The 26,183-nt window shown below is 28.6% G+C and overlaps 1 protein-coding gene across 14 annotated transcripts in view; it reads left to right on the top strand.

The window, feature by feature from the left end:
* Positions 1-26,183, top strand: part of LOC107454046 (rho guanine nucleotide exchange factor 18) — a 254,780-nt gene that overhangs the window by 202,451 nt on the left and 26,146 nt on the right. For 8 of the 14 annotated variants that reach the window (XM_043048253.2, XM_043048250.2, XM_043048251.2 and 5 more), the window contains 15 exons: positions 2,450-2,510; positions 5,119-5,503; positions 11,116-11,258; positions 13,282-13,373; positions 14,599-14,740; positions 14,828-14,861; positions 16,788-16,907; positions 17,014-17,107; positions 17,946-18,069; positions 18,508-18,581; positions 18,668-18,737; positions 20,049-20,120; positions 21,110-21,174; positions 24,505-24,554; positions 25,040-25,093. In XM_043048253.2, the coding sequence (XP_042904187.1) occupies positions 2,450-2,510; positions 5,119-5,503; positions 11,116-11,258; positions 13,282-13,373; positions 14,599-14,740; positions 14,828-14,861; positions 16,788-16,907; positions 17,014-17,107; positions 17,946-18,069; positions 18,508-18,581; positions 18,668-18,737; positions 20,049-20,120; positions 21,110-21,174; positions 24,505-24,554; positions 25,040-25,093 (1,580 nt within the window). The remainder of the gene's footprint in view (positions 1-2,449; positions 2,511-5,118; positions 5,504-11,115; positions 11,259-13,281; positions 13,374-14,598; positions 14,741-14,827; positions 14,862-16,787; positions 16,908-17,013; positions 17,108-17,945; positions 18,070-18,507; positions 18,582-18,667; positions 18,738-20,048; positions 20,121-21,109; positions 21,175-24,504; positions 24,555-25,039; positions 25,094-26,183) is intronic. The other 6 variants (XM_043048256.2, XM_071181381.1, XM_071181385.1 and 3 more) reach the window with 3 other exon arrangements.

Here is a 26,183-nt window from a genome sequence, read left to right as displayed (position 1 = left end):
AGCGTTTAGTAAGTGTCCGTTCTCTCTTTTTAAAAACCTTTTTCCATAAATAGGTGCACTTGATAAATTTTGCGCGTTTGGAAGAAGAAAAGGAATGTGACGCATGATGAGTTTAATAATTTAGAAATACAGAAACAAATCTATTATGTTTGAATAGTGTAACTTTTGTATTATTGGTCAATATTTTTCTGTGATGTGTTAAATCGGCACTTTGGTTTAGCACCATTTGTACTGCTTTATATTATTCATTTCTTTTTTATTCTTTTTTATTTTAAAAAATATGGAAACGAATCTGATGCCTTTGAACAGTTTAACTTTCAACTTCAAATCATTGCTCAATATTTTCAATTTTATTTCTGCAAATTATTGTTTAAGTTAGTAAGGAATCGCTTCTTGATTTTTGCGATGTTTGCATCTTTCACCGTGTTTCCTTAATAATAGTTAAATAAAATTGATTTTACTGAAATGTTCTTTCTTTTTTTTTTCGACTGAAATATTTGACTTTATCTTTTATGCTTTAAATCTTTATTTTCCAAATTATTTAAAAATTGTTTAAGATGCACGACACTTTTTTGTTCTATTAAATATGTCTATTTTTTACTTTGACAAATATTTTTTATTCTAATTTTGCATAAAATTTTTTAATTTGGGCACCACATTATAAAATTTTAATTTTAAACATTTAATGCTTTGTTTCACTACTAGTTTAAAATCTTAATAGATCAATAAAAAATTTTGAAAACTTTCTTGCAAATTTAATCGTAATAGAAAGCTTAGAATTGGGGAGCTAGGAATCATAAAATGGCGTCCTCGAACTAAATATCATCATAGGTGATATTTAATTTCAAATAATCATGTGTTGTCGACTAGTAATGATAAACGGAAAGTCATATTGCAGGGACAGACAAGCTCCGATGGGATATTTTGCTCCGTTACTATGTGTAAGTAATATTAGTGAGATTTAAAATTTCCTTCGGTGCATAAAGGGTTAATTTGGGGGTAGTTAACATGTTGAATGTCACGGGGGCCACCGGTGACCGACGAAGTCAAGGTTATTAGAAACACATAATTCGAGTAAATTTCTAATTTTTTTATATTATTATCGTTACTAAAATGGTTTGAAGCAATTAATGCAATATAGAACACACAAAAATAGTTTTATTTATATGCTCAGAGATGCCAACTTGCTCCGGACAGCGAATAAATATTTTCAAGTGGGAGTTTATTAATTGTGATTCTTGATTTAATAAATTCAATTTAGTAGATTTTTATCCACCACTGTTTCTAAACAATTCGTAGGCTTATATAATTCACCACTTTTTTCAGATATGTCATGCTAAACCTTTTGAAAACTAGCAAAATCTGTCTAATATTTGCAAATTTAGTTTGTCGTTATTTACCGTTTGGCCTGACGGGCAAGCCATGTTAAAATTAGCGTGGCATTCAAAAATGGCGCATGCACTTTAGAAGTAATGGATTTTTTTCAGATTTCAATTAAGTGCTAAAATTAAAACAAACGTCGATATTTAGTGTATTTTTTGAGTTCTACTACAAGCTATTTTTGAAAACAAACATGTCTATTTAAATATTCTTCTTATTTGGATCGCTGAACGTTAAAATAGTATTTAAAATACGGAAAACCTTGGAATATAAACGTATATTTACTTTCAACCACTATTATAAATTTATAGAACCCCTGGCGACTTTTTTAAAAAAAACTATATACCTGTAAAATCTGTTAATGAAAAATAAAATAAAAATATTATTAAACTAAAGTACGAAGTAATTTGCACAAAAGTATGACGTTACTTATTTATTTGGATTGGTTAATAATACTTAAAAGAAAGAAGAAAAAAAAGCAATATTTAAACGAGTAGTTTGAAAAACAGAATCAAATGTAATGTCCGTTTTCTTAAATAGGGATAGGTCCGTACACTGGTACAAAATTTATGGTCCAATTGTCTGGACTCATTAGTTATTTCTTCTTTCTGTATATCTTTAATTTCAATATTTTTTTCTAGAACAGTCTTATTATATCGTTTTTAAACTTATCGTCCAAAACTGGGTTCTAATTGAGGCTTTTTTTACTTTAACATGCTCAAAATTGAGTTGAGCAGATAATTTATAATTTAGTTCGCGATTAAAAATAATTTGCGTACTTGAAACGATGCGAAACAGAAAAAAGTTAGTATATTTGTTGTATGGTGCAAGCCCGCCGCCTGAAAAAAAATTAAAGACAAAAAACACGTAATTAATTTTAATTTTTAATGGCGATTACTATTTTTCCGCATAATATATTATTTCTATAAATTATAGTTTAAATCATTGGGATATGTTTTTCACTTTATGAAATTTCATTTTATTTTTCAATGTTTTTCATTAATTATTATTCTTATTGGAATGAATATTTTTAGAGTCATTATTTGAATTATTGCTTTTTCTCTTGCAGACTTCTAAAGATGGATCTCAAAGATTAACAAGCTCCTGTCCTGCTTTGTATATGACATCGGGTAAGCTAACTGTGTGCATCTTTTCTTGTGGTTTTGTGTTTGATCTAATCGTGTATATGAGTTGACCAAATGAAAAATGGACAAGTGCAGGCCAACTATTACGCTTTCTTCAAAGTATTTTATCGAGTGATAGACATTTAAAGGCAAAACTTTCAGAATTTTTGGTTTTTGCCAACATTTTATATGTCTTACAGATAAAGTTTTGGAACAAAATAGCGTTGCATATGAACTTTTATATCATTTATACATAGTAGTGTGGAAGATAATTTCAAATGAATAAAAAATAATACAATTAAACATAAATATCTCTACCACTAGAATAAAAAGCGTGAGAAGTTTGCTGCCCTGCAATTGTGACAGCGTTAGAAATACAGTAATAATAGCAGTGTCACCGTTCATGGTTATAAAGGAGTACCGCAAATTGCCTGTTACTGATTAACCAGTTCAGATAAGAGCATTTTAAGCGAAAGTACAGTATTTCTTTTATTTTATTAATTTTTTTATGAGAGAATTGAACCGTTCTTTTTCTCACACTATTGCATCGATGTACAGAGTTGATATCTGTACACTTCAATTTTATTTTATAACTTGCGTTGCAATTCTGAGTTTACAACTATCAATTTTCAACACCATTTGCAATTTTGAACACATCCCCAATTATATTATTATTATTATTTTGATAAGAAAACTCTTAACTGTATCAAGCATTGGGACAAACTGGCCTTCAGGGAGTGTTCTTTTTGATGGAACAAACCCACATTTGCGTTTCATAGAGAGAAAAACCTCCCACGGTTTGCCTGACGGCAAGAGGATTTTTACCAATGATCCGTCGACTACAGAAAAAATTTTACGTCAGCCCTACAGTGCGGTGTACGCTTCGAATTTATTTTATTGCCGTCGTTGAACAGTCGACCCAATTTTTGGGTTTGCGACTACTAATGTCCAATTCAGTAGCATTGTAATTTTAAACCCAATCCAGAAGACAAGGAAACTCAATGATCAAGTATTGGGAGAAATTTGCCTTTGTATAGGACTTTTTGATAGAACTAACCCGCATTTGCGTTACATGGAAAAGGAAACCACGTAAACCTCCCACGGTTAGCCTGGCTGTAAGGGGACTCTAATCCATGATTCATCTTCCACTGAGGGTATTTTACGTCAATACTGTGGTCGGTGCAAGCCGGATGCGGAATTCGTATCGACCAGCCATCGCTAGGATTCGAACCCGGTTCACCTCATTGGCAGGCGAATGTACACTTCGATTGTCATTAATTATTTTATCAACAACAGCGATGGATTAGTTGAAACTCATGTTAGTTGGTTTTCCTGGGGGTTAGTATGATGTACACCATTCTCCAAAACGTTAACGCCATTTTTTGATAGCTGTTAGTCCTCGACAGTGCAAACAACCATTATTCGACTAAAAATATCCATATTACTCTCACCATTTGCCAATAAAAATCGTACTGATCGTTATTATCTATTGGACGGATACATCTTAGTCTACTTAACATTCACTTTAAATGTTCTCATGTGAACTGGTTAAACAGTTGTACGCAGCATTCGGTGCACTCCTCATACCTTAATTTATAATCTTAAGAGTAGCGCTATAGCATTTCTTGAGCTAGGCAATCCTTATATCTTCCTTAACTGAGATTAAAACCTCTTAGCTCCGTAAGAGCCTTGTGCCTGTACAATCTTAGAATTTCTTAGTGTTTTTCTCCTTCGTTTATTATAAAATTTTGATATTATTTTAAAACACAATACCTTTTTAAAGGATTAGCGGCCAAGTCCATAAATTGGGGAGAAATAAGAGGAGTTTAGGTTTTTCCTGAAAAAAATTTTATTGAATTTACTCTCTTTATTTATGTAACTTTACTCTGTACCTCCTGTTACTGTAAAATTTTATAAATGCTTTATGTACTTTCATTAAAAAAGAAGAAAAACGAAAATTTAACTGTTAAATCCTTTAGTCGGAAATTATGAAAGAAAATTTAAGCTTTCTAACTAAACAATTTATCTAAAGTAATCGATAGAATTATATGGTATCTTATCTCTTAATCTCATAGTGCTTCCTCTTTAGTATAGCACTTCAAAAAATATTGTTGAGTAAATATGAAGAATTTTTGGCAATATAACGTTAACCCAAGTGTCATCCAAAAAAGTAATTTTTCATATTTTTTTGAGACAAAAAAATCATAAGTTTGCGAAGTTTCGAATATAACATCAGAGTGCATAAAAACATCCTATTACTAACATGGAATTCGTGGGTATTTTTCTTAAAAATTCTCCTGGACAATTTGAATTTGTGACTTCCCATTTTATTGCCCCAATGCCGTCATAAAATGGTTACTGTTAGTTTACTACCCAAAATTAAATACAAATGCGTACGAAATTAAATAATTGTTCAGCTTTCTTTTGCATCAAGGTCTCGATTAAGAAAGAGACGAATATATATTCGTATTTCTTACGAGACAATAAAACAGTTCATTAATTACAACCATTCTATATATTTCTTCACTGTCTTAAATTTTATGATGCTCATTAATTTTAAGAAACGATCAAACATTATTTGAGAAGTTATATATTTTTTTGTTTTTATTTAAAGGAGACGGCTCCAGCGTATCTTTGGATGGAGCTGCCATCACGATGCGGAACATCCAACAGAGGAGGACATCCTTATCTTCCAATTCTTTTGATTCTGCTTTTATCGAACCATTTAATGTCAAGATTCATGTCAATGATCTGACTCCTGCCCCATCTCAAGAGTGCCTCAATCTCTGCTCTCCTCCCAGCGAAAGCGACTGCTCGTTCACAGGAAAGTCGTTGTATGAGGATACAAATGTTTCTAAAAAGTCTAACATTGGTGGTACAACCTCGAAAAGACTCGCTAAGCGGTCCAGCAAGAAAACACCTACACGACGACAAAGTTGGTCTTCCTTAGGTGCTGGAGGAACAAATTATGCTGACGATAAACATCTCTTGCAACGGAGGTATGCAGAATCGCTTGGAATTTCTTTTGGGTATTATATTTTGCAAAATCACAATCATTGCAAATGGATTTGCAATTGGCGTACTAAAGAATTCTATGTATTCAAATAGATTAGTTATTGGTTTGGTTGCAACGTTGCATCAGAGCAACACTAATGGGCTATAGGAACGGTTTGGGATTGATCGTTAATGATGATATAATGCCAATACTAGCGCATGCCCATACTGCACTACTACCGTATTAAGGCTGCATTTCGGAGGCTCAGTCGTATTATGAAATGATGCTTATTCGCGAATAATATGCTATTTTTATAACTGCTGTAAGTATGCAACTGTTACTCATGACTGTTAGATGCAAAGCCAACGCTGTATTTTGAAAATGCCGCAAAACGTCAATATAGAGAAAAGCCACAATTTTATGAAAATGAAAAGCGTTTGTAGTCTAATTTTTTTAACATTTAAAAACTTATTCCAATGCTGCACTACCTGGGCTTATAAAAATTTGCAAAAACTTAGAATATTGCAGTGATTTTGATAATTTTCATCTAGGTTGAAAAAAGTCGTCAAATTGGCGATTTAGTTGAACTTTTAAAATATTTAAGTTATTTGTCTGTTCTAAAGCCCAGATAATTCTTCACGGTAAGATTATGTATATAGTTTAAAATCATCGCATTGCTTCAAGTGGCAACTGTGGCTTTTTCCCCCCTTGGCGACAGAGCTTCGAAAAACAGCGTTAATTAATAGGGCAGGTAGTGGTAGTAATCACCCAGGCATTCCTCAACAGCCCAACCATGTATGGACGTTTCCGATTCTGAAATCAACGGAAGCAATATATTAAAGTGGACTCCGAACCACTGAGATACAATCAAAGAAAAGTGCAGTCGAAAAGTCGAATAGAACCCTGACCCTAACTGTGTTACTTGAAGACCACTCTGTCTGGAGAGCTACCTGGATTTGGCTTTGGTATATTATAGAATTGTATGCATTCACTATATGCGAGATCTCATGAAAGTAAATATATCACGTAGCTATAATGGTAGGCAGTCAATATAAAGTTGAATTACTAATCGCGTATGCATACACAATACTCAAGATGTTATAAAAGTAACATTGCTACAACTTGAAAATGAAAATCAGTTGAACCCACCATGCGAGTTGGTCTTGGTAAGTCACAATCATACCGCAACTAGTGTCAAAACGGTCCGGTTCACGTGGTAATATTTTAAGAGGGTGCTATACCGTGGGAGAAACTTTTCATTGCGAATTCTTTTTTACCTATATAGGTAACATGGTGCGTAGCTTTTTAAAAAGTGCTTAAAGGTGCTTATTTTCGATTTTTTTAAATTTAAAAGTCCTTAAAGGTGCTTTTATCATTGGGTGTTTTTAAAAAGTGCTTTATTTTCCCTTTTCAAAAATTAGATTTTTTTCGATTTTCGCCTCGTATTTCGCAAAAGCGTTCTTTTCACATTGTTCTATTCAACGTTTTCACAATTCATTTCACCATAGCGTATGAAAGCGCCAATCATTTTACACGTTTGATGAAATACTTGCGAGACCCGCATGTACGTACGTCTACTGAGTTGGGTTCGGTGAGATTTCTTGAAACTCTGCTGCATTTTGCAAGATATTCTCAATTTCAGACTTCATTTTCCACCCTCTGTTATTGAACCTAAAAATCTCGATCTTTTTAGCTTGTCTAATATAATCAAGAAAAGAACTATTTGTCAGAAACTAGTTATTTCATCATGATCATGTAAAGTCTTTGAAAACTATTTTGAATTTTGTTCATGTATATAGTGCATAAAAATATTTTTTGAGTGCTTAAAAGGTACTTATTTTTTGTTGAGAGATTTGGCTACGCACCTTGGGTAATGTAAAGAAGGAAAAAAAATGAGTTCAGGTAAACTGAGAGTAAACCATGAACTTTCAAATTCTGAAAAAATGTTTTTAAAATATCAAAATATAAACAAATTATTGCAGGATTACGCAGTGGGGAAGTTATCATATAGTAATTTGTTTGCGTTTTGATATTTTAAAAACGTTTTTTTCAGCATTTGAAAGTTCATGGTTTACTCTCGGCTTACCTGAACTCACCTTTGCTACACTTTAAATTACTTACATAGGTGAAGGAAAATTTGCCATGAATTTTTTTTACACGGCATAGCGTTGTTTTTAAGAAGGACCCTTTTAATGACTACTCCTTTTTGCTTTTTCATGTTTATACGTAAAATGGTGTGAGTACTATTAGGGGATTATAATTAAATATATTTTCAATCAAAAATAATAGGATTTAACAAAACTTTTTTCGTATTTATGTCTAAAAATTATGTACAGGATTCGAAACGAGACCTGTGGAATTAACTTAACAAACTAGTTATTAACTGTAAACAGTAGGTCAATACAGGCAGATGCACCGTACTACTCTATCTTAATTTTTTTTTTTTATTCTTTCTTTTCATTTTAATGGAATAAATTTTAAAAATATTTCGTGGGAATAGGTGTAAAGCTCTATTTTGCTCACGCCTAACTTTTTCTCTAAATAAGATTTTTTTTTTTTTTTTTTTTTTTTTTTTTTTTTTTTTTTTTTTTTTAGTTTGGAGAATTAGTAAATTAAATTCATATAAGCTTTCATCAAATTCAAATGTTTGCTTAGCAGACAATATATGACGATTTTTAAAATAATTGTTGAACTTTTTAACTTTTGATGTTAAAAAGTATTTAATTTAGCATCCGTTTGTTTTTTGATAATGATTCCCAAATTCATTTACTTAGTATTATAAGTGATTCCAAGCATTAATTTTTTTGTTAAAACCATTATAAAAATCGAAATACAAACTTAAGTTAGTGCTGCACTATTGACTTAAATAATAATTAGATTTTTTTTCTAGTTTCATTTGGGTTCACGTTTCATTTGCTACATTGCATTCATTTGCTACATTACACATTTGATAAGAAATATCTCATCTAAAAATCATGAATTTTATTTTGCTGGGTTTGTGCACATGTTTCGAAAATGTTTGTGCAAGAATTTTATAGCAGCGTTTCTCCAAAATAAGATATAAATAAAATTCCCCGTTGTATTGGATATTGAACTCAATTGAATCTTATTGGTAATGTTTGAATTTTATTGGTAATAAGGCTTTTATTTGCGTACTGTTGTCCATCCAAATTGCCCCATAAGTTTTCTGTCGGATTAGGATCAAGACTACCGTTTGCCAGCTTAATATTTTGATTTTTTTCATTTTAAAAAATTGTTCGCAGTGTTGAAATTAAATAAATTTTTTCCACTTTTTTATTTACTTGATAAAGTAAAACTTATTTCAGTCGCTGCACTATTTTAATATTATTGATTTTATGCAGTGTTTCATAAAAATGAGTGATATTTGGTTCGGTTTTATAATTTTGTTACACACAATTATAGGAAGGAGTCTTAACAAATCGTCAAATGGTTTTGATAAAAATAATAAAAATAAATAAAAGAATTTAAGAACTAAGGATAAGTTACTTGTATAAATAAAAATGTGTTCAGTCAGTTCCTCATCAAATCAAAGTTTTAATTCAATTACAGTGAAAACTGTTAAGTTAACCAAATCTGTAAGTTGATTACCTGTCAAATTTGAAAATAATTATCAAATATCAAACTCTTAAAACCAATTTAATTTACCCATTATAAGTTAAAAATTTAATTATTCTATTTGATCAACTCAATAAGTGATCAACTTACGCTATGATCAATTTACACTGCAATAGGAAGGCGTCTTACCAAATCCTAAGGAGGTTGTATAACCATGAAATGTTATTAATACATGCTTAAGAAATTATGAATTTTTGTTTTTGTCTTATCGTTAAATTACTGCGGTAAAAAGGCAATTTATTTTAATAATTTAGCCAGCACTGTTTGTTAATTTATCAGTGTGTATACATGAATAGCATTTTTACACAATAAAAAAGCACTTTTTTATTCAATTTAGAGAAATATTAATATTTTATCTAGGCATTTAAAGTTAGAGCACAATTTTAAGATTCGATTTATTAATTATAAAATGTAAAAAAAAATTTTTGCGATAGAATCGCCTATTCTTTCAATAGCTTCAAATTTATTGTAAAAAAAAATTTTTTTTTTTAATTATTTATTACTTTTTTTGTCTAAGGAAGTAGGATAAGGAAGACCCTTCCAAATAGAGTTAGTTGCCTGTCTGCTGCTCGATTTTTTTTAATAGAATCTCATGCTCTCTACTCCTCGGCCTGTCAACCTTACTTATTTTGTTTGTTTTGTTATATAAAAAAAAGTGTCCAGATAATGGATTGTTCCTGAAAACGTCCCCCATTATTATTATAAGATACGGCCCTGAAGTGTTTGCCATCTTTAAGATACTCTTCAGCTGGCATCTTTCGTTTTCTATTTACCTCTTATCAAAAAAGAATATGTCAGTATATTCTCCTTCAAAATATTATAACGAAAACAAAATGTTAGCTTAAAGGCAAACACCCCTATAAAATTTTCAAGGAATTTGTATTATTCTTTATATAGTACAGAATTATTCTAAGTATTCGATTGTATCTTACTGTTCGAAAATTTTTCGAGTGCATTTAAATTTAAAAAGAAAATAACTAAAAATCGCTAATAATTTATTTAGGCATTTAATTACAATTGAGTAAACAAGTTTTATTATTGTTGACAAAAAAAGAATCATTTTATGTAAATAATTCAAAAGATGTGGAGAAAGACTAAAAAATTAGCATATTTTAGGAAAATAGAAGCGTATTGAAAGACAAAGGCTTTAAAAAGTAAGACATATTTTAAGGAAATCGAGGCATATTGAAAGATAAAGGCTCTAAAAAATCGTTTACGTTATACGAACGCTAAAGGCATAACTCCTGTTTTTTTTTTTTTTTTTTCCCCTTCCTTCCTGTAAATGGATGTAATAACCCTCTCAAATTAAAAATGCATTATTATTATTTTTTTCTTCTAAAGGACGTTTTTCGTAATCGCGGGCTGGATAACATTCTCAGTGATTTACGTAATGCCATTGATGAAAGCGTTTACAGCATCTATATATTTTTTTCTTTTTTGCATATTTCGCCATATCTTTGAAACTATTTACGCGTATCGAAAAAATTTCGTATAGAATTATAAACCTTAATTTATTTACCTTAATTGGAATCAGTTCCCGAAAAGGAACTATATCTTTAATATATTTATATTATTTTTATTGTAGAATTAACTTTTTAGATTATTTCTAATATGCATTTTTTTTTTAAATATATAATTTAATCCAAGCAAAAAAAAGCGGCTATAAAATTCAAAGGATCTATCGATATCATTAGGTTTGAAGAAAAAAAGTGAAAGTGACTATAAAGAAAGTGACTACTAAATTATTAGAGTCTACTAGCCACTGGCTACTAACTGAAAAGTTAAATTTTCAAGTCTAGTTGTGATTCTCTCCACTTTAAAGGAGTGAATATTTATTTTTTTAGCATTTTTGTATTATTTATTAAATATCATGCAAAATTTGTTCAGTTTATTTGAATTGTTTGAATTAAATTAGTTAAACTGTGTTTGAGGAGTATTTAGTTATTTTTTATTAACTGATACATTGTTTACTATTTGAAGGTGGAGTCTCAGCAGTTTAGACTCAGAAACTGAAGATGCATTTTGCAAATCAAATACAACTGCAAGTTTCAGGTCTAAGAAGTATTCCACAAAAAATATTAACCTCTCACAGATATCTAGGGAAAAGAAGCAACATTTTTCTGGTAAGTAATCTGAAAAGTATGTTAATATTTTTTCAAACTGAAATTACTTTGCAAAAATATAATTTTTTTTACCGAAAAGCAAACCCATTAAACAGTTTGAAAGGAGCAATCTAAAATTATATTTATCAAAGAAAATTTTTGATCAACAAACCTATCTAAAAATGATCAAATCATCTTTAGATATGAGTTTTTTTTCTCTCAAGTTTTCTTGCATTTATTTCATTGTAGCTTCTATGATTTTTCTCTTCATTTACTGAAGACAAATCTGAATACTTTAATCTGCATTTTTATATTCATTTTTATTTTGTTCCTGTAATATATAGGAAATTACTTATAAAACTCAACATTGAACTGCTTTAAAAAAATTTAAAAAAAAAATTCATTCTGAATTATTGTTTTTCTCTTTAACATTCCCTATTCATAAAAACAGCATAAAGTGTCCTAATCGCAATGGACTAATTTTTTTGAGCACATTTTCTTTCAAACATAGGACATTAGCAAAGTTAGCCTTCAGTATGTTAATATTACAAGCATAATTTACTGGAAAAAAATTTTTAAATCATTTATATGTTTGTTAAAGTTCTGTAACCATGTTCCACCTCGCTAAAATGTACTGGAACATTGCACCGGCACAATCCAGTCCCACTGCACCCCAGCATATCATGATCTTTATATCTAGTAATATGTGTAGCTGCTACCCATACTCTTATATTAGTCCTATAGGTGTGTATACTTACCATTATTTGTGTATTTAATGATATTTTTTTAAAAATAGAATTTTCTGTATTTCATCAATTATCCATATTTAGAATTTAAGTGCATGTTAACAGGTTCTAAACTTGATTCTCAAACGACAATGATGGCTATCGAATTTTTCTCCTTTTACACTGTTTTTGAAGCAGTGTTTAAAAAAAAAATAATAAAAAAATTCCATGAAAACAAATAGTTTCTTTTTTTTACTCAAAAAATTGCTTCTACTATTGGCAGAAATGTAGTTTTTCTGTTTATAGTGTTTAAATATAGTTAATAGGATAATATGTGTTTCTTTAGACATTGATAACTTTTGTTACCTAAGTTTTTCTATTAAAAACTTAGAACTTGAATCTATAAAAGCAACTAAACTGAAATTCTATTTATTTTCTTTAGTGATGATAATATTTTTACTGTTAAATATTCTATAAATAATATCTGTAATTGATAATTTGGAAGAAAAAAAGAAAATACACATACTTTTTGTGAAGGATTTTGTTTTTGTGAACTTGAAAATAATCTATTCGCAATTTTCTTTAATTGGAAAAAGTAGTGTGATTATTAGCGTGTTAGTAATAGGGTTTCTTTAGCTAGGGCCCTATTTTTGTGAATCATATGTAAAAATAAGACTCTGTTTATGTGAAAAAAACACAAAAATTAAGTCTTTTAACAATTTTAGTATTGTTAGAAGACTAAAATTGTAAATTAAAAGCGTCATTGACTATGTTTTTGAAAAAATAAGTTTTGTAAAAGGTTCATTTTTCTGTTAAAATATTTTGTGAAGAATCCGCTTTTAAGATAAGCAATTTTTTGAAGGGTCCATTTAATGATAAAAAAGACTCACATTAAATGACTAGATGGTTAGGTGAGTTATACTCTGTTCGAAACTTTTTTTGTATTACTTATTTTATTTTTAAATGGTTTTTTTTTTAACACTATATGTATCATAATTCAAAAGCTATATATATATACTGTACTAAAACGAAAATTTTTCTTAAGGATAACATAGCAAATGTTGCATCAAAAGACTTCCTTTTTTTAATGATCAATATTTTAACTGAAGTAATAAATTAATTTTAGAGTATTTGAAGGTATTGTTTTTATTTAATTTTTTTATTTTCCATTTACTCTTTTTTTTCTTTCTAAAGAATTCAAATTTTATAGATCATAAATATGTTTTGATATTATTAAAAAAAATTTGTTTCTCTTGTTATGATAAGAATTTTAAAATAAATTGCTGATAAAAAATTAATTTATATTATTTTCATTTCAGATGGTAGCTGTGAAGAATCAATATTATCTAAGTCATCTAAACAGTCTTCTAGTTTCCCAAGTATGGGAGTTACAACAACTGAAGCTGACGAGGTTATAAATCTTTATTATTTTTTTATGTATATTATTATTTATTTTATGTAATGTTGTGTATTTTATGTGATAGTGTTTCAGATAAACATAAGATTTATATTAAGCAGTATTATTTTTATTTATTTATTAAAATTTGTTATTTCAAATAAGAACTATGCGTAATCCAGATGGCATATTTATTTTAAAAAGATTTTATGTATATCATGAACACAGTGCTAAATTGGCTGGCTTCTCCATTATATATTATCCAATTCAGTATCATATTTTGATTCTTCCCGCTTTTTATCGTAAACACGTTCCAACTAGTGAGTAAGCCCCTAGTTCATAGAAAAAAGATTGCTTGTTTTATGAGCTCACTTTAAAGTATTGTTATAAGAGGTAGTTGGTATTTTCAAGTTTAAAAATTTAAATTATGCATGATTTTGGAATGTACGTCTTAAAGAATGTTCTGTAGTCCTCACATTTACTGTGCACATTTAGAATCATTGTTAAAAAGGTATAATTCATAAAGGGTCTCAAATTAATATTTAAGCTTTAAAAAAAAAACACTCAAATTTTTTTTAATCAAAATTACTTTTAAAATTACTTGTTTGATGGGAACTAGGTATTTTCTCTTAGTTGCTATATCCCTCTTCTCTGGAATTAAAGCAAAATATGATATTTTTTAACTCTTCTTCAGTAATGTTTCTAATGATTTTTTTTTCTTTTTATTATTATTATTTTATTTTTATTTTTTTGTGTAAACATTTATTTTTGTGGTCCTTAATATATATATTTCTTCACTTCATTTTTTACAAGAAAACTAAAACTATGTATTAAGGGTGATGATTAAAGAAAAGTCTATATATGTTCGATAATCCATAACCTTAATTGGTATTTTTAGAATTTTTATCATAAATGAATTTATAAAACCTTGCATAATATGGGATTATTAACATTTTATGGATGAAAAGAGAAGGTGATTAACTTTCATCCAGCATTTTAACTGGTTTCTATTGATTTTAAAATCACTTTTACTGTGTATAACTTTGATGATTGTTTGAAAATGTTAAAAACTTACATTCTCGATATACTGTGACTTCACAAGAATATTTCTTTATTTATGATCCAAGGAATTCTTATACTTTATTATTTATCTAAAAATTATTATGTATGCCAAATTTTAGTACAGAAAACATAATTTTTAGACATATTTTATCTAAATTTTCTCTTTTTAATTTGTTAGAAGGTAGAGCCCCAGAAGACCTACAGTGCTGGTAGCTTGAGTTCCTCTGCTCTGCAATTCCTGGACACGTTTAAGAACCAACCATTGCAAAAATCTTTGTCCACTCCTACTATAACAGTTGAAGACGAAATAATTAATAAAGGTGAGAGCTTTTTTTTTTTTATTCTGCTTTTCTCTGACTTTTTTTGTAAGCCACTAAATGTAATATTTCTTTTCTATCATTTTTTAGCCAAAGAAGAAAATACACTTTGTAATAGGCAAAGGTAAGCTATAAACTTTTCTTATAAAGTGATCCCTATTTTTTTAGAGAAAAAACTATTTCATGAACTTATTTTATTTTCTAATCGTCATTGAACAGCCGACCCAATACTCGGTTTACAACTACTAATGTTCAACTCCGTAGCCTTGTAATTTTAAACCCAATACAGAAGACAAGGAAACTCAATGATCAAGTATTGGGAGAAATTTGCCTTTGTATAGGACTTTTTGATAGAACTAACCCGCATTTGCGTTACATGGAGAGGAAGACCACGAGAACTTCCCACAGTTAGCCTGATGGCAAAGGGACTCTAACTCATGATCCGTCTACCACTGAGGATATTTCACATCAGCACCTGGTCGGTGCAAGCCGAATGCGGATTCGTATTGACCAGCCATTGTTCGGGTTCACCTCATTGGAAGGCAAGCGCTCAATCCCCTGAGCCACCGCAGTTCTGTATCATGATCTTGTCTTATTAGTAATTGCATTTTAACCAATTCAGCATTTGTCCTTTTTAAAAAAAATTATTACTAAGGCTGGACTATGACTAAAGCCGGATATACTCTGTTTCAAACTAGCTCTGCATAGTTTATGGGTAAAGAAATCTCTGGTCATGGTGATTTTGCTCTAGATTATGTGACCGGGTACACTCCCTTCTTTACAGCTGATAATTTTTCTGTATTTTGTGTCATTTTCTGCACAGAGTCTCAAATCTCCTACATTTTACTACAATATGCATTAAAACTGTGTAGCTTCTTAGAACTACTACACATAGGTCAATAAGGATAGGTTCTCGTGCCTTTCTCAGACAATGACATCTTGAATTTTTGCTGTGCTACAGTCTGATCATTGTTTTAATATTGAAAAACGTTCAATAATTATTGAAAAATATTCACCCAGTATCCTAAAGAACAAATAAATCATACCGAAAGTCTTGCAGTCCTTCATGACGTCATAGCTGCTCAGAATAATGTAAATCAAGGCATTCGTATCATCAGGCGGAAGTTATAAACGCCTCTTATTGTACTGCCATCTGCTGAGTATAGAGAGAACCTCTGTCAGGAATAAGGCGAATAAGATGATAAGCATCTGACAGTACAAAAAAATTTATCATATTTTTAATTCTATTAGGGATAAGAGTTAATTGTTTTAAAACACTGCATTTCACTTGGATGAACATTATATTCTCATAACTGTACTTTTGATTCTTTGAATAGGGAATAAAAATTTTAAGTGTGTTAATTCTGCATATTAAGTAATTTTTTTTCCTTCAATTTTTAGTGAATCTTCTGCATTTAAAAAAAATGGGGGTTTTCGGGGTTTTCATAATACTGAATCAGTTAAGCTCATTCCTTATTTTATTTATTTTCAGCTAAATTTATTTCGGTTACAAAGAAACATATTTCTAATAGTTAGATTCTTTCATGTAAAAACCATAAGTTTATGTTATAGAAATTTATTATATTGTTATTAAAATTTCTTAGCCCTCTGCACATTCTGATTCTTTTATGTAAAAACCATAAATTTATATTATAGAAACTTATTATATTGTTATTAAAATTTCTTAGCCCTCTGCACATTCTGATTCTTTTATGTAAAAACTATAATTTATATTATAAAAACTTATTATATTGTTATTAAAATTTCTTAGCCCTCTGCACATTCTGATTCTTTTATGTAAAAACCATAAATTTATGTTATAGAAACTTATTATATTGTTATTAAAATTTCTTAGCACTCTGCACATTCTGATTCTTTTATATAAAAACCATAAATTTATATTATAGAAACTTATTATATTATTATTAAAATTACTTAGCACTCTGCACACTCTTAACCTTTTTCTTTAAATGAAAATATCTGTTTGAAATTTCATCTTGAATTTTTTTTTCTTATTATTTTATTACATGCACATTTATATTATTTTTAGTTTAAGCACAATGCACCCTTTACCTCTTCACGACCTTAGCCCTCAGATGCACGACTCTCTAGAATGTGATGAAAATATGGCCGAAATTCAGCAATTATCTTTAACTTCATTAATTAGAGAGTAAGTTTAGCTGTTAACTTTGAAATGTGAAATGTATTTAATATCTTTGATCAGACTTGTTCATGATATTGTATTCACCTTGTAAATATTTCTTTCTTTTTCCTAGTGTCCAAATGCAAACTGCTGCTGGTGATAGCGATGAAGAAAAAGTTTTTGTAAAGAGAAAGAAACGGTCAAGCATATTTTTTAAGAAAAAGCCTGTAAGTTTGTGTCATGCGTTTTTTTTAAAAAATATCTCTATTTTTAAGGTTATTATTCATGTGATGATTATTAGTTTTCAAGTGATTAAGTAGTACATATCTATCTATATATATATTTTAATAACAGTTAATTTACGAGTGAAGATTTTATGATTAATATAAATAGCAGCTTAAATTTTTTTTAAAATAATATAGAAATGGCAAAATAATAATAGTTTAGTGATTTATTTTTACTGTGACTTTTTTATTAAAGATGCTTTTTTATTTATAAGTAGTTGCTCAAAATATTTTAAAAATTATATAGCGCTAGCAAAATAATGATTGTTGTCTAGAGATTTTTCTTACTGTGAATTTTCAAGTAAAGATACTTTTTATTACTATAAACAGCTGGTCAAAATATTTTAAAAATAATATAGCACTATCAGAATATTAATCCTTGCATCTAATGATTTTTTTACTTAGAATTTTAAAACCAAGATGCTTTTTAATTATCTAAGTCTAGTAACTCAAAGTAAATAAAATAAAAATTATATATAGATAAAGATAGCTAGACAATCTCCGAACGAGGCCTCTAAAATGAAGAAAATTCCTGAGCTCTCAAGTGTAAAGAGGTATAATACAGTGCAATAAATAAGCTTGTACACTAATACATATTGAAGATACCCTGAAAAAACATGTTAGATTGATTCTTATCATAACATTCTGTTGCTGCAAATTATATTTTCTTTTGCCCTTTTTTTTTATTTTTAATATTAAACATAGTTGTCAAACTCTTTTTGCCCTTTTTTTTGTTTTGTTAGTAATATTTTATTGTGATTTTAATGTTTTTATTTTTCAGGACAAAAATAAAATTAAAGAAGGAAAGAAAGCTCCCCACCAATACATTATATGTTCTGGCTCATTGGGTGTCTGTGATGTTTGTCAAAAACCATTTAACAAAAAGACAGCTTTGAAGTGTGAAAGTAAGTTTTCTTGTGCTACATATATAATATATTGAAGTATTTATTATTTCTGGCAAAATTGTATTTATTAGATGTATTTATTTATCATTTTTAGCTTGGAGCAAAATAATAATAAGCCGCATTTTAAAACTGTTCTAGAGAGTGTATTTATTTCGTGAAGAGAACTGTGGACAATGAGATTTCCTGTGAATTATAATTTTATTTAGTGGAAATTCCGCAAAATTTTGAAGTATTCATCAGAAAATAATACTGTGGAACAAGTTGAGAAAAAAAGCAAGGCTATATTGCTTCAAGTCTTACATACTTAATATTTCTTTTTGTTGGCCATAAGTGTAACACTATTGTAACATTAGTAATTGAATCTTTTTTTTTACACTTTTAACAGGAATGAAAATTAATAAATTAAGTATTTAATTTTTCTTGCTATTTTCATTGCAGATTGTCTAGTTGTGGTTCATGATAGTTCTTGTAAAGATCAGGTCATTGACTGTAATAAATTCAAGCTGCAGCGAGTAAGGGTTTTTGTTAAATCTTCTCATTTAAAATTTGAACATTATTTTTTTTTAAAAAATTGGCTAAAATTCTTTTTTGTTTTCAGTCTCAATCCAAGTCAAATTATGTATCATTAGGAAAAGAAATGAATTCAGCTGGAATCAATGGTAGTTCTTGTAAGTAATTATTATGGGTAAAACAATCCTATATAACTTTTATGTATATATAACAATCATATATATCATCATAATCATTATATCATATATAACCATCTCTTATAACTTTTAATTTTTTAGTAAGCTTTCTGTGAAAATAACATATTTTATAATTTAGTAATTTTTTATTAATATGTGTATTAGTTATAGCTTATTTGTGTACTTATTTTATTAGTATTGTGTGTGCAAATATATTTTCTGTGCATGCCTTTTCTCCCAATCTATATGTAAATGATGTTTGTTGAGCTTTTTAAAAATGAACCCAAATATTCTGATTGGTTTCATTGGAGTAACTGCTAGTGCAATATTTTTATTTGTTAATTAATAATCAAGAATGCTGTTGCTTTTACTTTAAAAAAAAATTCTGATAAAAAAATCAAAGTAAATATGTAATATTGTGATAATTAAAATAGTGTCAGTTGGTCATATGATTATGTCCCTAAATGTGAGTTACTACTATCAGGCGTAATTTATCCTCTCTTTCTTTATACTATTATTTCAAAATGGTCATTTTGTGGGAGGGTTCTCTTACTTCTTTTTCTGTAGTATAAATTAATATTTTCCCTTGGTAATTGGTTTCATTCATGAGGGTGCGCAACCTTTTATGGAGGAAGGTCTCAAAAAATAGCTTTTGCAAGCCGAATATTTTTAAGTAATAAAATATTTGAATTATTTTACTTTTTTTTTTCATCTTTAAAAAACTGAAATTTTAGCAGGTTTTAAATTTTTTCTGTTGAAAAATTAATTTACTATTATTGTTAGTTAATACTGTCGTAAATGTTTGAATAAATCTTTAAGCTAGATTTATTTAAGGCAGTTTTTATATGGTTGAAAATTTTATTTAAAAAAAATCTAAATTTTATTAGATTTTTACCTTGAAACACCTTTAATTTGTGCCTCAGCATTTGGGAATTTTAATGTTTTAATTTCATTATTTCTTTAAATTTTATTAAAAATAGTTTTAAAATTCCCGACACTAGTTTTATAAGTTATACCTCTTAATTTTTGGCTTTAAGCTTTCAAGCACTTTGATTATTTACTGACCACATTCAAGGACTTCAGATCATGTTCCCCTAATTTAGTTTATAATATTCTGTGCGCAACTTTTTATTCATTTTAGCATAGATCCATGATACATTAGTCTGTAAGCTGGTGGCTAATTTAATTATTGCAATATAACTTTTTAATAAATGTTGCATGCTTGTTATGTGTTTATAATACATTTTAACCCAATCCCTGCCTGTTACATAGTGTATGTGTATGTGCTTTCAGGCAACATATCTCATTACTCAAATCGATACCTCTATTTGGTGAGGCCCTTGTCACAAAGCATGTGTCATCTAGGTGTGTTTCATAATATCATTCATCATTGTTGGTGAGAGCTTTCAATTAAATGCTCTGTTCTTAATGTAACATTTGGACAATTTTTTTTATTCACTTAAAAAAAATATGATTATTAAGGTGTGATTTTATTCAAATTAATTTGAAGAAAAAGTTAAAACACTAGTTCTATAAGTTTTACCGATTAATTTTAGACTTCAAGCTTTTAATAGTTTCAATGTTTTAGCCTTCAATGCTTTGTATAGTTCAAAGTTTTATAACAGATGTTGCTATTAAGAACTATAATTATTTTTTGAGTACAGAATGAATTTATTTTAATAACAGAAAATTGTTTACTTTATCATAAGGACAGAGCATTTTATTATCATTTTTCATTATCCCATATCATTTGTGTTAAAGCATGCTGACTATTGTTAATCATTTAAATTATGAACATATTCTCAACCCTTCTCAATCAATCTTCAATTTTTGTGTTCATTTTCTTTCATTTTTCATTCATCTTCCTGATTCTTTCCCTTTATCATTCATTGATCATTTCCTCTGCATGGTTGCTAAAGTTATTCTAACAATGTTTTTCTCTATAATATAGCTTTTTTTTCTAATTTGTTTTTATTAAAAGAGTTTATGTTTGTGTAAAAAATTTTATTCATTTTGAAATTCTTTATAAAATAATTGTTGCAAAAACGGAAACTGATTCATGTTATGAATTAAAAATATTTGAATGCAGCTGAGATTTTTCTGACTAAATAATAAACTTAACTGTTTAATTAATCATTAGTTTGAAGTAATTATGTAGCTTATATTGATTTTGTTATATATCAAATAAAAATTAAGATAAATGAGTTATGGTCATATTCATTTTGAATAACTTGCGTTCACCTTTTTTTAGATATTTTTTGAAAAAGGTGACTTCAACGTAATTGAAATTGTAATTCTATGTAATTAAAATTGAGTTGAGGAAAGCTTTTTAAAGTCATTTTATTTTTATGCAGCAAATCATGGAAAAGGCTCACTACCAGCAAATAGCAGGCTCAATTTCCCTTCTCCTCATGCCAATGTAAGTTTTTATTTTAATTATACTATTATATCATTAAAAGAGAAAAAAAAGAATGTTTTAATTGTTAACAGCATGTTGTATATCACTACTCTTATTATGTTAAAATAGGATACTCTTCTTACTTTAGTCTACTTGTTTTTATATTGCAATATTTTATCAATCAATGTTATCAATCAATCATTTAAAAAAAAAGAATATTTTTATTGTTAACAGCATGTTTTAGTTGAATATAGCTGCTCTTTTTATGTTAATAAAGGATAGTCTTCTTACTTTAATCTGCTTGTTTTTATATTGCAATGTTTTATCAATCAATGTCAGCAATCAATCATTTAAGAAAAAGAATATTTTAATTGTTAACAGCATGATTTATACATTATGTATAACAGAATATGGCTACATAACAGATATAACAGAATATGTTATTATGTATAACAGAATATAGCTGCTCTTATTATGTTAAAATAGAATAGTCTTCTTACTTTAATCTATTTGTTTTTATATTGAAATATGTTATTAGTCAATGTTATCAATCGATCATTTAAAAAAAAAAAATAATTTTAATTGTTAACAGCATGCTTTAGTTGAATATAGCTACTCTTATTATGTTAAAATAGGATTGTCTTCTTACTTTAATCTACTTGTTTTTATATTGCAATATGATATCAGACAATGACGTAATGGTCATAGTATTCTGTAATATAGTTGAGTGATATTTATATTGCAGGAATGTTTAAGAATTAAATCTTTTCTAACATTAAATATTCAATCATTTAAAAAAATTTCTTCAAAGAGTGTTAATCTTTATTAGTTTGAAATGTGTAAATAGTTTGTGAAACAAATATCATATTCCCTCGCTAATGAGCTACAGTAATCTTTTACGACATGTGAACTTCGAATTTGATTTGTCACTTTTCATTGGGTTTGATTCAGAACAATTCTATTATGAAGCCACATTGTTTTCGCATTGTTTTTCAACCCTTTCCATTTTTTAAAATTCTTATTCTGATATTTTTTAAGCTATGTGATGTGTCTAGCGTGTATTTGGAATTTAAGGTGTCATTATTTGACACACTCAACTTGCATCAATTTTATCGTAAATCTCCATCATCTAGAGATTGTGTTTACGACAGCTGTTTGTTGTTTCACGACCATTATCTCCTCGTGGTGTTTTTTTTTTTCAATTATGATATCATTAATATGATGTTATGACTAGTGAATTTCGTATTTTAGTAATAACTTTTTATGTTCTCGGTGCGCAATGATTCCATCATAAATTCACAAAAATTTCCGTTTGCTTTGCTCTGTTGTTAAGTGCAGTTATTACAGGTAATTATAATTTCAACCTTGTTTTCAAAATCTCAAGAGCTATCTTCATTGCACATTCAATTTACATCATTATTATATAAAATGTACTTCAGATTTTGTCTGCTTGAAAACTGAACTAATTTCAGCACAATTGAGGTACCCGCAGAGCCGGATTATACCTTTCGTAGGCCCTAGGCATAGCCGTTTTTGGGCCCTCCCCTCATTCTCCCACTCCTCCCCTCTTTTCAAAATATATGCTAAAATTTTCTTGCATATTTTTTTTTACATTTTTATTGATATGGATTTTAATTTGCAAATTTGTTTATCGAACTTTATCTGCAATACCGACATACTGCCGATATTGCAGTTGATATCGATAATACCATTATGATTAGTTCGATCGATAACTATGTAAACACTTCACGTCAACAATACAACAACAAACCAGCAAAGAAAACAGTGAAATTGATAGTGAGATTAATTACAAGAAATATTTATACAGTAGAGAACCAATTATCTGGGATGCTCGGGACCATCGCTATCCCGGATGTCTGAATTTCCCAGTTTTCTGGATCGACCAAAAAGTGTCATTAATCGATGTTTTATCGAACCCGAATTACAAGGAAATTACACAAAAATTTGTCAGAATCTGAGATTAAACTAAAAGCGCAAAATTTGGTGAAAATTTACTCATCCGATTTAGAGAAAAACTTTGTAGATGAATTTTTACTATTTTCAAATTTATATGAACATAAATCTGCACAAGAAATGTTGAAGGCTCAAATTAAAGATAAACTTGTGAATACTTTTCCTAACGTTCACATTGCATTAAGAATATATTTGTCGATTCTTGGATCAAATGCAGAAGGAGAAAGATCTTTCTCCAGATTAAAATTGATAAAAAATTATTTGCGTTCAACAATGAATCAAGATCGTTTGGCATCGCTCGCACTTATGTCTATTGAATACGACATTTTGCGTAGTTTGGAATTCGACAGCATAATACAAGATTTCGTTGAATCCAAAAATCGCAAAAAAGTAATATATTAGATCATAAGATTCTGCAAAATAATTTATTACTGAAAAATATTATATTTTTATTTGTAATTTCATAATTTTGTGCAAAATACACTTGTTGTTTTTAAAGCTAAATTATTTTTGTCAAAAAATTTTTTTCTTCCAAGTTTTTCGTAGGCCCCTGAATTTCGTAGGAATTTCCTAATTTCCTAACGTTCACATTGCATTAAGAATATATTTGTCGATTCTTGGATCAAATGCAGAAGGAGAAAGATCTTTCTCCAGATTAAAATTGATAAAAAATTATTTGCGTTCAACAATGAATCAAGATCGTTTGCAATCGCTCGCACTTATGTCCATTGAATACGACATTTTGCGTAGTTTGGAATTCGACAGCATAATACAAGATTTCGTTGAATCCAAAAATCGCAAAAAAGTAATATATTAGATCATAAGATTCTGCAAAATAATTTATTACTGAAAAATATTATATTTTTATTTGTATTTTCATAATTTTGTGCAAAATACACTTGTTGTTTTTAAAGCTAAATTATTTTTGTCAAAAAAATTTTTTCTTCCAAGTTTTTCGTAGGCCCCTGAATTTCGTAGGCCCTAGGCACGTGCCTGTAGGTTAATCCAGCCCTAGGTACCCGCTTCCCCCCCCACTCTCTCCTATCAATGTTTATCAAGGGGTAGGGCGCTGGGCCCATATCCAAGAGGTCGTGGGTTCGATCCTCGCCGGCCGAAGANTTTATTTGTATCTTCATAATTTTGTGCAAAATACACTTGTTGTTTTTAAAGCTAAATTATTTTTGTCAACAAATTTTTTTCTCCCAAGTTTTTCGTAGGCCCTAGGCACGTGCCTAGTGTGCCTATAGGTTAATCCGGCCCTGGGTACCCGCTTCCCCCCCCCACTCTCCCCTATCAATGTTTATCGGGGGCGGGATTTTCTAATTAACTGAATGCATTTGATTGTTTTTTACTTATACTTTTTTATTTTGAATATAGATACCTCCTCTTGGAGAAGCAGCCTCAAGATCTAGTTTTATTAATCTTAAGTAAGTGCACAATTTTCTAAATCTTTCTTTTACATTTTAAGCCATTATTTAAGTGGTATAATTCGATTTTTGAAAGAAAAAAAAAGGCATAATAATTTTATGATATTTTAAGCAAGATTTAGATACCCTTTTTCATATTTATAATAATATTCTACTAAGTATGTTTTCTTAAAGTTTCCTGAATTGGTTCATGCTTGCCATTTTTTTAAAAATTGGTTCAAACATGAACTTATTTATCTTAATAAAAGAAGAAATGGACTTCAACCACTTTTAAAAAAATAATGGCCTCTTTATGTTAACATGCAGTTTTCTAGCAGTGTTCCTGATTTTTATATATTATTAAATTCCTAATTACAATTATTTTTTCCTTCATTTATTTATTTTAATCTTATGCTATTAAAATATTTTATGAGATCTTGTCTTTAAACCTTCTATGTTTGCTATAGTTTTAAATAGTGTTTTAACTAATTTTTTTTTAATTACAGTAAAATGTTTAGTGAAGAGAAAGATGGTGATGGAAGTGTGGAATTGTTGTCTAAGTATGTTTTATTATTATTATATTTTAATCTTTGTGTCATTCTTTTAATCACGCATTTCATTACTTTACAACTGTCTAGAGCACTCTCACTAGCCTCATTGGAGCTTTATGTTGAATGACAGTACAAGTTTCATTTGTTTTCTGACCTTAACAAACAATATTTATTGTAATTTTTTGTTTTACCAAATAGAATTCATTGTCAATTAAAGTTGTGACTAACTTGAGTCCTCAAAATTTTTTTAAATATATTTTTTGTTTGATAAAAGTGCAAGGTTTAATCATTTCCTAACAGCTGTAAATAGAATTTAATGCCATAGGAAATTTTATTATTACTCAAAATTTTAACTGTTTTCTGATGAACTATTGCTCTTATTCCCCCAATTTTTTGCTTTGTGTCTGATGACAATACTAGTTTCATTGTTTCCTGGACATTAAAAGCAGAATTTACGACACCAAAAAGAGCTTAACTGATCAAAATTTTTACCACTTTCTGACTAAGTATGCTAAAATTTTACTTAATGCCCTATGCTGGTTGACAATACAAGTTTCAATTGCTTCTTAACACCCAGCAGAATTTATCACTGTATTATTAGCAAGGAAAGTTGTTGTGCGTCAAAATTTTGACCATTTTCTTACTGGCTATTGTGCTTATGCTTGGTGTACTCATTAAAATGCAAGCTGCATCACTTTTAAAAGTCTAGGGTATGGTGTTTTTTGGTAATAGAAGTTTATTATTAAAAGTTTTGTTCTTAAGTTTTTTGTTTTAAGTCTGACAAAAATACAATAATGTTTTGGTTTTTGTCTTTTTGAAAAATGCAATTTTCAAAATTTTTATTTTAGTACTTTCTGCAAAATGTATTTAATGGTTGAGCCATTAAATTCTATGTAACTAGGAATTTTAAAGAACCTTTTTTATTTTCATTTTTTGAATGTTTTTAAGCAAATTTTTAATTCCTTTATTTAAATTTACTCTATTATATATATATACAACTCTATATACTTATTATGTTGCTTAGAATTCAGAAAACAGAAACAGAAAACGTTTTTTTTATTCTTTTAAAATAAAATATTCATCAATATACTATCAATGA

This window comes from Parasteatoda tepidariorum, chromosome 5 (assembly GCF_043381705.1).
Source record: "Parasteatoda tepidariorum isolate YZ-2023 chromosome 5, CAS_Ptep_4.0, whole genome shotgun sequence".
Lineage (NCBI taxonomy): Eukaryota > Metazoa > Arthropoda > Arachnida > Araneae > Theridiidae > Parasteatoda > Parasteatoda tepidariorum.
This window is presented reverse-complemented; position numbering and strand designations above follow the sequence as displayed.